General features: G+C 39.3%; 1 protein-coding gene across 1 annotated transcript; it reads left to right on the top strand.

Moving 5' to 3' along the window:
* Positions 1–4,078: 4,078 nt before the first annotated feature.
* Positions 4,079–13,260, top strand: adm2a (adrenomedullin 2a). Its single transcript, XM_086058120.1, has 3 exons — positions 4,079–4,138; positions 4,257–4,558; positions 9,533–13,260. Exons 2-3 carry the CDS (start codon positions 4,485–4,487, stop codon positions 9,921–9,923), a joined length of 465 nt encoding a protein of 154 aa, XP_085914246.1. The 5' UTR covers positions 4,079–4,138; positions 4,257–4,484; the 3' UTR covers positions 9,924–13,260.
* The last annotated feature ends 266 nt before the right edge of the window (positions 13,261–13,526 follow it).

Below are 13,526 nucleotides of genomic sequence, written 5' to 3' on the forward strand. Positions count from 1 at the left end.
TAAAAAATGTTGGGTCAAAAGTAACCCAATTATGGATAAAAAATGGACCAATCCACTTTATGGGTCAATTTGACCCAACTTTCTCGTTTTTTTTGTACAAAATAAAAAAAATTTTTTACCCAAATGAAGGATCTGACCAATATTTATGGGTTGTTTTACGCTGAAAGATCAATTTCTTGACTCAAACTTGGGTCAAATCGACCCAAGTAGAGGATCGGTCCATTTTTGACCCAACTGTTTTTAGAGTGTACAAATATCTTTTCCCCCTTGTTTCATGCATCAATCTCATTAGTGCTGTTGATTCAGTCTGAACTAGGTCTAATGAAATTAGAACCATGGGAAGTTGGCAACACCAGCATTAATTTTGTTCAATATGACAATGGCATCGAAACAGGAGTTCAGAACATTCAGAGAAAGAGTCTCCCATCGATCCCCTTAAAAATTTATAAAATAACATACATTCTTTCAAAAAAGAAGGAGAGGTGTCTTTGATGAGACAACACTACTTCGTTGTACTATTTACGCAACATTAAAAAGCATGCCCCAGCGTGACTCAGTCAAAAACAAGGGAGACAACAGAACCCAATAATAAACGTTGCCCTTTGATCTGGCTCCGTTTTGGTTAGATGTAAAACATGGCGCCGCCTTTTGTGCGTCGGCTCCACAGAAGTCTCCCTTCTTCTAATGTGCGCTAATTGCCGCTGGACACAAAAAAATTGTCAAAACGGCGCACGACTGAGAGATCAAACCGGGGCGGGAAGCCCTCTGTGATCGGGACCCGATTCACCCTTGCCAGGGGCACTCTTACATAAATGGGTCACGGGTCTCCAAAAAAAAAGTGACCCGATTTCACGTAGAGGCAGACGAGTCAACCAATCAGTCCAATTAATCAATAGGCAATAGTGCAGCATAAAGATCAGATTTGAAATCAAGCACAGTGAACCCCTCCTATTTTTGCTTTAAAGCCTAAAAGTAAGCAGAGCTGCATTGAGTTTTGTTGGATGGCCAAATCAATTGATTTTTGAGAGGAGACTAGTGGCCTTAACATTCATATTATTGCACAAGTGTGAGGTGTATCTACTCTGGAATGTAAAAATAAGAAAAAAAACAAATTCATACGTGATAAACTAACCTCAAAGCTATGTTAATAGTCAAATTGATTTTTGAGAGAAGGCGACCACGCGAAGGCTATTACAACACTACTATGAGGTGTGTCTCCTCTGGGGGAATTCCAGGAAGTGAAGCATCTTGAGAAGAAAACATTTTTTTACACTCTATATACTTTTTTTGTAAATCCGCTAAGCGAACTGCAGTTACATATTAAAACAAAAATGGCAAGCATGACATAAAATGTGGCCAGGAATGAAATTCTGAACAAGATTGAAGCAGAGATGACATAAAAGCTTTGATACAAACCCAAATCAAAATCTTTTCATTGAAGCCAAACCTTGGATTAACATGTCAAGATCAAGACACATGGGGAAAATATTCAAGGCGATCAAAGGAATGCCTGGGCAGAGAGTAAGCTGTAACGCGATAATAGCGAGCATTGAAAAATCTAACCCTATCCTATCACTTTGCATTGCATGATTGAGCATGTTTTTGGCCGCAAGGACCGGAGAATTTTACTAAATGGGCCTTTTGGGGGTTAGTCGTGCAAAGTGACTTGACATTAGTTTGAAGTGGCAAATAGATGCCAAAGGATGCTGACCAAGCAGGGAGGATCATAAAACAAAAACACCGTGCTTCTAGCGTGTACAGTGTATGTGGCATCATACACGGGCAAACAAATGATCCGCACTAACTGCCATACCTCTTGGTGCTTATTGACAAACTTTGCATCCTTAAATTCCTCAAGGACACTCTGTTTTGCTTTGTCCCAAACTCTGTTATTGTTTTACACGAGGACGCCCAGCCAAAGGTCATGCCAATACCAGGAAAAAAACACCAGTGACAACTCTTCTTGGGAATGAATACATGTTGCACAATCAAGGCATGATCCGATCGGTTATGTTATTATTGAGCATGTCAACTTATTAGAAAATGTCCTCCCAACCCGTCACAAGAGTTCCCAGAGTTTACATCTGTTGCAGATACTGTCAAAATAAAAATGTCCAGGTCATCAGTGATACTACGTGGTGGGAATGTAGGTGTGTCTGGACCACTTGATTTGCCGTAAACGATAAATAAGGGTGGGGATTAGTCTGGAGTACATACTTTGGGAGAAATGTGGGCTAAATCGGGTGATTTTATTGAGAAGGTAAAGTGCACGCATAGTGTCTAGTGTCTGCGTAAGTTCATTCTTTGTAATGATTTCATAATGCACCCAATTGCTATCATAACGCAAACTTTTGGGGAAATACCTAATATTTACAAGGTACCATAGGGAGCATGGCACCTGTTTGGATGAATAATACGATATATTAGGATGTTATTTTAGCTTGTGAATCAGTTCCATATCTTTCCATAGCAACGGCACGTATTATGGTTACGGGAGGACAATACAGTAACACTTGAGGAAAATATTATTCTCTATATGCAACTTTAGTTAGATAGCATATGATTTTATTAAATTTGATCTAATTTAAGATTGAGTGTATGATTACTAATAGATTAGAAATTAGAGGAACCAGTTGAGGTGGCTCGGGCATCTGGTTCGGATGCCTCCTGGACGTCTCCCTGGAGAGGTGTTACGGGCATGTCCCACCGGCGAGAGGCCCCAAGGACGACCTCGGACACGCTGGAGAGACAATGTTTCCCGGCTGGCCTGGGAACGCCTTGGGATCCCGTCGGAGGAGTTGGTTGAAGTGGCTGGGGAGCGAGAAGTCTGGGCGGATAAGCGGTATATGATGGATGGATGGATAGAAATCAACCAGAAGACCTAGCAAGCAAGCAGTATTCAAGTAAAGTAGTTTGCAAATGTAGAAAAAAAAATGACAACAACAACAACAACATTTCGTGTCCCCCCCAACTCTCCGCTGCAACTATGAATAGCATAATTTGTCGATAAAATTCTTGTAAGTACACTTCTGTAGAGGAGCTAATACTCCTTGTGCACTCTGACAGTGAGAGTGACACTGCCACCTAGTGTAGCGGATGGGCAAAAATATACTTCATTCTGGTCTGCCCCTCTATTTGAGAACGACTGAAATACATGCAAAAAGCCCATTTCATTTAAAAAGTCTAAATCCTCTGACTTAAAGTTACATGTAGCTAAATACTTTCTGCTTTCCTTCGTCCGGCAAAAAAAAGCTAATTCTTTTTTGGTTTTATGCAAAACACATTCATGGAGGTCAATTTAACAAAGAAAAGTGACCAACATTTGACCTATTATTTGTTGTTGAAATATTTCAAATCAAAGACTTGAGAGAGCCCAATTTTGACATCAAAACCTACTGTGTTCCCTTCATATCGTACTGTAAAGCAGTGAGTGCCAAGTTAGGTAGGAAGGTCCTAAGAACAGCATGTGCTTTGGGTTCTGATTTGACGTGTATCAAGATGCTCTTAACTTTTGATCTGGAAGACCTGGACCACCGAGTCAGCCATTTCCCTGTTGGTGGGCTTGTCGCAATAATGACTGGCACACTCCACAGTATTCCTTAGAGTTATCAATTAATTTGTCATTAATTGTCTACATTACCAACATGTAACATTATGACTCAATTTACATAGCTTGTTTGTTAAATATAAGATAAGCTATGCAGCCATGACCAGTGTCATTGTGTACTGAATGTAAAAAATAAAAATAAAAAACAGCAAAAGGGAAATTTAATCATTTTATTGGTTGAAAATGTGTGTCTGTGTGTGCATGTGAGGTAAATTAACTCTTTCACACACTGGGTATAGCCTATGCTATAACTTCCTAAATTAGTTTTATATAAATTGTTTTTGGCACAGGCAAAATAAATGCGTAAATAAATATAATAAAATCAAAACTTGACAAAAGGGCACTTTTGGCATAGTGGGGAAGGGGCAGGTGTACAAGCACCCATAGCCCCTCCACTCTGCACGTCCCTGTTTTTCAACTCCGCCCACTCCCTATTTAAACCTGCAATGTCACTGCAAGGCGCTCAGAGAACTTGATCTTGACCACTTGAATTCAACAGCAGCAGCAGCATCTGAATCACACTCATTGAAGGTAAGACGGTGAATGGATTTTTTTTTTAAACACAGCTTATATTGAATTTCATTTAGGAAGTTGTATGCACTTTTTCCCCCTTGACTAATCATCTTTCCCCCCCCCCCCCCCTTCAAAGGTTTGCACTTTTCCCTACCAAGCCTGGATATAGTTCAACCAGTCATCAACATTTTTTGTGCACTTTATCCTACTTTTTGTTGTTGCTGTTTCCACCCCCCCCCCCTTTTTTTTTTTGGGATACTGTACAAAAGTCACAGAGCCGGTGCGGTGTCACCCAACTCGCACCTTCACACGCGCACCTTCACCCACTCTGCCTCGCGAGTGAGGAGGCAACCTTGGCCCGGAGATGCGCTCCCCTTTTACGGTCTGTTGCATCAGCGTGGTGTGCTTCCAATTGCTGTTGGCGGAAGAACTCTTCAGGTAAAAATATGTTTCGAGTTTCCTGGCTTCATATTGGAGGAAAAGCGCCACTTAAAACTTCCAGGTTAAACCGCCTACTACTCGTCACTTTTTGTGTATCAATGCGCTGATCGCGTGTTAATTAGGCATCATAAAATAGATCCCTGGCTCCCCCCAGTGCTAAAATGAATGTATTCAATTGCTTTATTACTTAAACATATTAACTTGGTGTGGCTCAAGCAAGCCAAAATGGAACAGAGTTTTATCTAGTTATTTTGTGAGTTTTTATTTTGTCCTTTTGATACTGTACTTGCAGATAGCCGTACTGCAAGCCAAGGTCAAATGAAAATACATTCTATCTGCGAAAAACCTAAAATATAGGCAGAAATGTTACTGGTTTGTTTCAAAAGCGTGATTGGGAAAGCCTTTTTTAATCAGTAAATAAAAGCATATGTAGGGCTACTGTAAATGTAAATATAAATGTAAATGCTGAATGGTTAGTTGCCTAGTGGTGGCCATTGCTGCTTCACAGTCAAGTGGTTCGGGTTTGAATTTCTGCTCCGGGCCTCTGACCTTCCTATGTGGAGTTATGATTAAAGTAATGTAACAAAAGAAAAGCGGAGACTGGAAAAACACCCGAGTTTTGTCTTCATGTCGAGACTCACCTCCCAGGCTCAAGATGGCAACCAATCCTGGGTGCGCCCTGCCTCTCTACTCTGGCTTTGTCCCACATTCCAAAATCGGGCTAGTAAAACTCTAATTTATCCATAGATGAATGTGGGTGAAACAGTTTGTCTATAAGTACCCTGTGATTGGCTGGCAACCAATCCAGGGTGAAGTCTGCTTTGTATGGGTGGATAACAGAAGTGCTTTAAACACATGTAGCACTTACTGGAACCCAACTGAGACTGGGCGTGGTTATTTTGATACACTTTTATAGTGTTAAACTTTGATGAAGATGCTGCTTGCTTGTTTTTTAATGAGTGTAACTTAATCTCGCATGATCCCATATAACCAGGCAAGGGAAAACTGTTTGTCTAAATGTGAACATATCAGCAGGAGATTATTGTGCTACTGATATGTACCGGGTGACACCTGTACTTGTACTTTTCCATCTTTCTACACGTTCACACACTGAATGAAGGCAGCAAAAAATGTGTGATGATACAGGAAGGAATGCTAATGATTCAGTGTATGACTGCCCTCTACTGGAGAGTTTGGGACTAGCTCGGGATTTTTTCAGTAGACTTTTAACTACTCGGGACATCTGGAAAGCAATCAATACACATTTGCATATACGTTCCTGCAAAACTGCACAAAAAATGACCAAAAAAAGACAAAAATCTAGAATTCACGCTCAGATCAGTAAAATAGTCTAAGTCACGTACATGTTTATTTTTTATGCAACAATTGTTCAAGTGGGAGCTCGAACTGGTCCTGAGAACAGCGTATCCACCACATGGTTCCCACAGAAACATGTTGCAGGTTATAAACTGCATTTGTGCAATTGTTCTCAAGGGGGTTTTCTGCACAGTTCCACTATGATCCACATTAAATAGTTCCATTCACAGAGGTGGGGCTCTCCATCATGTTTTTGAAGCCTTAACACTGCATACAATTAGTCACTCCCGCACCTCTCATGTCCCGTCTGGCTTTCATTAGGATAGCATATTGTCCCTCGGAGCATGTTCTGTTCTGTTCAAACGCTGAGCTGACTGATAATGACAAGGGATGGCTTCATTCTTTTTCTCTCTCCCTTTTTTTTTTTTTTAACACTCCGCACAGATGCTGAGCATGCCTTAGCTCAGACGTCTGCGCTTCGGACACGACGCAAACAAGGCTTTGGGGGGAAAAGCAAGGAGAATTTGGAGAAAAAGCAATGTCACTTTACATAACACGCAAGATAAAAGGCAGGTTGAGCTGCTAAATTTAAATATGGCTTTATAAGATCAGGCTTTACAGTTCAAATTCCTCAAGTTGAAGTTCATGAAGCGTGTGTCAAAGTTTACAATCATGCCCAAACAGTCTTCTTCTTTTGCTGGTTTTTTTCAATATTTTTCACACAGCATTTGGAACTGCGCGAGGTTCACATGAGTTGACGGATACTCTTGACTAAATATTTACTCGAGGAAAAGGATAAATGAATGACACGGACTGGCTTGTTGAAATTGTGTGTCGCAACACAATTGACCCAGCCGGCACGTGCCTTTCGTCTCTTTCGGTTTTATTTGTGTTCTGACCGGTTGAGATTTCATCAAGTGAAACCAAGAACTCTTTGGGGATCCGATGTTAATTTTGTTGCATGTTCCATGCCAGGATGTATGAATGGCTCGGTGGGGGCCATCAAACTGTACCCGGGTTTAAAGTCGAGGTGGGGGGAAAACTGTGATAAAACAGGTGGGAAAATTCCAATCTGGATTAATGTCTGAGACCTAAATCCCCTCACTTTACAAAGATCCTAAAAGAGCAGATTTCCGCTCAACACAGAAAGCTCAGTACAGATAGTAAGTAGTATTATGCAACAAACAAACAAACAAACAAGAAAAAAGAATAAAGGAAATTACTTTTTAAATTGGCCTTGTTGGAGGTGGAGTTGCCACAATTCCTCAAAAAGAACACTACTGTTAAAGTCTCTGGGAAGTGAGCAGCAGACAAACAGATCAGCCTGAACAACAAACACTTGAATAAATAAACACCATACCCCAAACACTGTAGATGCTTCCTTACAGATTGTCCTTGTTCTCGTTGAGTTGCCATATTTCCTCACCCAACCTTTTTTGTCTTGTGTGTCCTGTAGTGGACACCTGAATAAGTAAATGCCACGCCTCAAATAGAGACCCCATCTTTAAATAACAAACCGGTCTTGGTAGAGTCAAGTTAAGTTGCTTCATTTCATCAAACTAAACATTACACTATGATTGACACGGTATAAATTAACACCCCACCTCAAATAAATACCAATTTTTTCTTTTTTTTTGCTCGATTATGATCATCTGATCACTGTCCTCCATTTCAGATGGATAAATAACAATTGCTTTTGTTGGCAAATTCCGACACTGTAATAGACAATTGAACAAATATATACCTCACCTCAAATTGTTGTTTCCTTTTTTTTCTGTGCGGAATAAGAATAACAATTGTATTATGGGGTCCTGTAATTACCTTTATTATGGCATCTGACACCTCCATATGTAGTTGTAGATGTAGTTACTACTAATTTAAAAAACGCCTCACCCCAAATAGATGCTTGGTGCTTTCTGCAATTGAGTAAATAAATAATAAATCTAAGAATTTTTGTGTACATACAGACTGTATGAGCACGCAGTCCGGCTTGTACAAAAATAAATTTCACCCTACTTATGCGGTTATGAAAACAAGGCCACTCATTAGACGAGTGTTTCAAAATAAATAACCTTTACCTTATTTCTGGCGCTCCGTACTAACAAGCTCACTACTGTTTCCCCGCAGCCAGGGATTACAAATTAATACGGCACATTTCCCAGCCATTAACACTTTGTTAATATTCACGCTATTGGAATCAAGGCTGCGATAGTAAATGAAAATTGTATTTGATAGATTTTTGTGTGTGCGGGTATGTGTGTATATATATATATATATATATATATATATAGCATAATATCGTTTATAATTTCAACATTTTATTACATTGTTTGTCATTTTATTATTATTGTTATTTTATCATTTGGATAGGTTAAAAGGACCCGTTGGACCTGCAATATAACAAAAGCATGAAACGTTGAAAATGGATCAATTTAACCCAAAATTCAGTATAACAGGAGAGTTAAACAGTTAAACATTTGACCTGCAATATAACAAGACGGTTCAACGTTAGAAAAGGGTCATTTTGACCCAAACGACAATATAAAGGAAAGTTAAATGAGAAAAACGGGTCATTTTGACCTGCAATATAAAAGGAAAGATAAACATTATCAGTGGTTCAATTTGACCCACAATATAAAAAGGACAGCTAAATAGATTACTAATTGGAGCGTGATGCCTAATGGGGGATGGCCATTATTATTAGCTGTATGATGTCTTCCATCATTTTGTCCATAATGTATTTATTTGCTTTTATGACTGATTCAAGAAGAAACATTAGATTAAGTGTCCCAAATGATCCACATTGAAAGGGTTTAAGATGGATACATTTTCCAGTTGAGCAGTACAGTTAGTGTATCATTCAGTGATGTGGTTTTGGCACATCAGCTCCGTCTTGGAAATTTTGCGCTCAAGATGCCACAATTATTTATTCAGCCTGTGCCACCGTAGCTACATGCAGCTAAAATAAACTCAATGACAGCTTCACGTTTCAGCGTGGAATCCACGGGGTTGCAGGAGACGTGACGTGCCTCACGTCTTAACAGGTTTAATTTGTTCCTGCTTTTTAATACGATCAAATGTGATTGCCTCGTTTAAGAACATGCTGTTTTTATTTTTTTTATTTGAGGATTCTTCACTATTTAGATATTTCTTCCCTCAACCATCATTGGCTGCCAGGCAACGGCACACTGCTGGATTTAGTGGTCCCACTGTGTTGCACAAACATAGAAGGGGGAACAGTAAAAAAGTGAAAAGCTTCTACTGTGTTTGTCAAACACTGAACAGATGGCCGGGACCTTGTTTGCTGAATTGGATGTCAGCTTGTACGCTGCAATGTTACATATTGGAACAGGTTAATTAGCCTGATGTTCATTTGCCCAAACCCTAAGAGCGCAGGCACGTTACATTTCCCGGAAAAAATATTAGCGTAAAGCCTGTTCGTTTTCAAGAAACCTCTGGGAATTGCTTTTATTGGAAAACCTCGGAGTGACGGAAAAACATCCTCATTAAAACCGTTGGTAAAATGTTGCTCAAAATAACAAAAGCAAAGCAACGTTGCTTAGTTTCTTCTTGTTGCCAAACTTTGTAATTAGGATCATTTTTATTTATGAACATTGTTGTTTTACTCTAACGTAATTTGCCTTCTCTCCTCAGCTTGGACCATCTCAATAGGCTAATCGAATCCGAAGATGATCCATTGTTGGTACCTGGGACTCAAGCCAACATCGCCAGTCCATCCATGAAATGGCCGCTCAGAAAGCAACAGCCCTCGAAGGTGAAAAGAAGAAACTTCAGTCTGGCATGGGCCAGACCCGTCGAGCGTCTGGGGGTCCACGGCCGGCCGGCAAGAGCCCGCCGCCACGCCCACCCCGGCTCCCGGGGGACCCACCACTACCCCCACCACGCCCAGCTGATGCGAGTGGGATGTGTACTGGGAACCTGCCAAGTACAGAACCTCAGTCACAGGCTTTATCAGCTTATCGGCCAGAGCGGCAGAGAAGACTCATCGCCTATTAATCCGAGGAGCCCCTATAGTTACGGATGAGCGATCCGCCCCACCACCCCTCAAAAATCTATATCTTTGGTTATTTATCTCTTAATGTATTAGTCTGGTATTACAGTACGCATCACCTGGATCACTGCTGTGCCTCTTTACTTTTCAGGCTAATTGTTCAATTTAGCACCACACCCGAGCTTTCGTCAGCCTGACAATGTTTGCCTTTTTTTTTTTTTTATACATATATATATCTAAACAGACAACCTTAGCAACCTCAGTCGGACTTCTTAATCCTGTTAATGTAAGGACGAAAACATGTCTTCAGCTCCATCCCAGTGCCTCGCTGATCAAACGCAGCAAATTCTTGATTCGGTCTTCATGTTGCACTCCGTGCCAGAGTCACGTCAGATAGCATTTGGATACATTTTAAGATATAACAAAGAGCATTTGGTAGATCTTGACCAAGGCCAGATTGTGGTAGGTCAATCCAGGAAAAGCTGTTTCCAAGAATGTGGACTTCTCATAAAATGAAAAGTGAAAAAAGGTGGGAAAAGTCGTGTGAGCATTTAAGTTCATCGATAGCCAGCTTAGAGTCCATGTCCTCATATGCTCTTTGTCCTCACTCGTGAGTCAGTTCATCCAACTAGAAGAAGAACTGTGTCTTACTAGCAATATTTTTTCCACTACAAGTGCCAATTGTGGCCTACTAGTGTGCTATAAAACCTTCATATTAAAATGCTGTGCACGGATGTCTAGTAAATGCTCTAACGGTGTTCCACCATAAAGTTTGAGGTCCATGTACATGTCTTCATTAGCAAAACTAGTAGGCGTTTTGGTGCTACTAGAGGCTATTAGTTGGGCCCTGTAGTGTTACTACTGCAGCTCAGCAGATTATTATTGAGATTTAAATGCGTGCTTGTAGACCAAAAGTGGCACTCGTAGTGCAAAAATGTTCGTATTAGTCAGTGCTCTACTACTAGTGCACTGAATTGTCTTACTAGTGTACTAGTGAATGGACCTTAAACTGGATATGAATTGTAAACTGGATGTGAATTGAAGTTAAAGTGGATGTTATGCCACTCCAGTGACCTAGGTGGCGGAACTGAGCATTGGATAACAGAAAGGCGAATTCAATTTGAGTGCACTAACGTGAGTAAATAAATGGGTAAAATGAAATACAAATAAGTCAATAAATTACAAAAATATTCAAATTCAATACAAAATCAATGGAGAAAAAAAAGTATAAATTTATTAAATACAAAAATTGAATATGAAAAAAAATTGTGATGCTTTCAACCTTGCACTTTGATGAAATGGAAGCTTAGTTTGAATGTCAACGTTTACAAAGACTGCAATATTACATAATATAAGAAAAAAATGATATAATATAAGAAAAAAAACATTGCCTGAATAATTCTGGTTTTCACTATTGTCAGGTCAATCAAAAACAAAGCAAAGCAAAACAAAAATGCTTGCAAATGAATTTATGACACACGTGGTCATATTTCACCTCGTTAAGAATTTGCATTCTGAGTGTGATAATCCACAATGTGGAAATATTAGGCCCTTTCACGTGTTTCATAAGTTCTCCCCACAAGTCAGGACTTTGGAGTTGACGGCAGTTTATTAAAGCTGACCTAATCTTTACAGTCATATGCGGCAACAGCAGGGACGGATTTAGGGGGAGCGGAGGGGCATGCACAGTCTACACTTTCAAAATAAATATGAGCGGAACATATGTGCCTGCCACACAATTTCAAATAAGGTTCAAATTTAAATATCATGTTTCAAAAATTACCTGGCAATACTTGACAAATGGAGGGATTTTTCATATTCTTTGTAGTCCCCTTTGCCTAATCCTTTTTTTTACAGAGGAGAGGAGTGTTTGGGGCCATGGTGAAAAGGAAAATGTAGTCATATTAGGATGTTTTTTTTTTTTTTTACTATTGAGAGAATAAATCCGACTTGTTTTACCACTGTGGTTGCAATGAAGTGAGAATTTATGTGGACAAGTCACAGTGTTGTTGAGTTACATTAGTTAGCGTAAAAATGTTGATTCTTGATTTTCTCAATTTTACGACTTGATTCTTGTGACGTTACAATGTTGTTCTTGTAATGTTGCAAGTTATCATTACGAACTTGTCACCTGAAAAAAATGCCCAGCATGAAAGAAAAAATGATCATGTAACATGATTACATGACATGAAATTACAACTTTACACCACATGATTCTCGTAATTCGACAATTTATCAGCATTATTACTATTCACCCCAAAATATGTGTTTAATCAGATAACATTGTTTTCTAAATCTTAAACTGCTGCATTTGTTTGTGTGGTGATTTAGATTCTCCGTTTACTTCTTAAAATGACAATTTATTTCTTGTATCAATATGATCTTCTCATAATATCACAATTTGCCACCATTATGACTCTCTAACCCCAAAATATGCCTGTAATCTCCTATATTAAGAATATCTGAATATTATGGGGAAAAGTTTTAACATTTTAATCTCAAGATGTCGCGTTTGTTGGTGTAGGAATTTTGATTCTGCCTTTACAACCATATTATTCTTATAACGCATTCGGACTTTTTCCACCAACAAATATGCGCTTTATTTCATACCATTACAACTTTATCGGGATTGTTTGGATTCCTTTTCGGTATGGCCCCAATACCGGTACTTTCCCAAACTGTCTAATCTGGATGTATTTCCCAAGGTTGTCTTTGGGGTCACGGGGACACGGTTGACTAGTTTTAAGACTAATCTGTTCAAAGGCTTGCTAAGGTGAAACACGGCACTCTGTCTGTTGTCATTGAGCTAATCAATGGCATGATATAGATTTGTATTCAAATTGCTTTTGGAACACCGACAACCCTTTGGAGAATATCTGGAAGTTGTGCAGTGTGTGTGGTATCTCTTATCATATGTTTGATAAACGTCACAGATCATTGTGCAAGTTTTTTTTTTTTTTTTTTTTGTGGTGCTTTTGTGACATTGCCGACTGCGTCACGTCTGGTGTACGCCCACCAGTGCCCCCTTTTCACAGGACTCTCTTTCCCAAATACACACAGAAAGCATCTGGATTGTGAACGCCGTATCACAAATGCAGTTCTTTTTTGTAAATGTCACATTTGACATATTTAAACATGTCAGTGCACTCCAAGAGGCGTTGGGGTGGACTGCAAATGTCGTGTGTAAATAGATGCTTACAGAAGAGCTATTTATGTAAAAATGTATGTATTTAAGTTATATTTATGTGTTAATACGTGTTTGTCGCCAAAAACTTTGTGTATTCTTGTTTCCGCCATAAAAAAATGACAAAATGGTAGAAGTGACAAATGTTCATGTTCTTCACTATGTCAAATAAAGAGCTATACTGCACTGCATAGAGTAAAATTTGTATACACCAATAATTAGTTTCGGTACCAAATTTTTCAGACATCTGCACTCTCATTTATAAGAACATTAATCAACATTTCATATAATTTACCATTTAGGTTGCTTTGAGTGTGCAAGTACTGTACTTCCTGAATCAAGTCTGCACATGCTCAGTAAGAAGCATGAGAAGGGAGGGGAGAGCAGTCCAAATGACCATGATTGACTATTTGGATTTATATATATATACACATCGGTATATTTGTCTAATG

The sequence above is a fragment of the Leptonotus elevatus genome, chromosome 17 (genome assembly GCF_054856555.1).
Source record: "Leptonotus elevatus isolate MCC_2025b chromosome 17, RoL_Lele_1.0, whole genome shotgun sequence".
Lineage (NCBI taxonomy): Eukaryota > Metazoa > Chordata > Actinopteri > Syngnathiformes > Syngnathidae > Leptonotus > Leptonotus elevatus.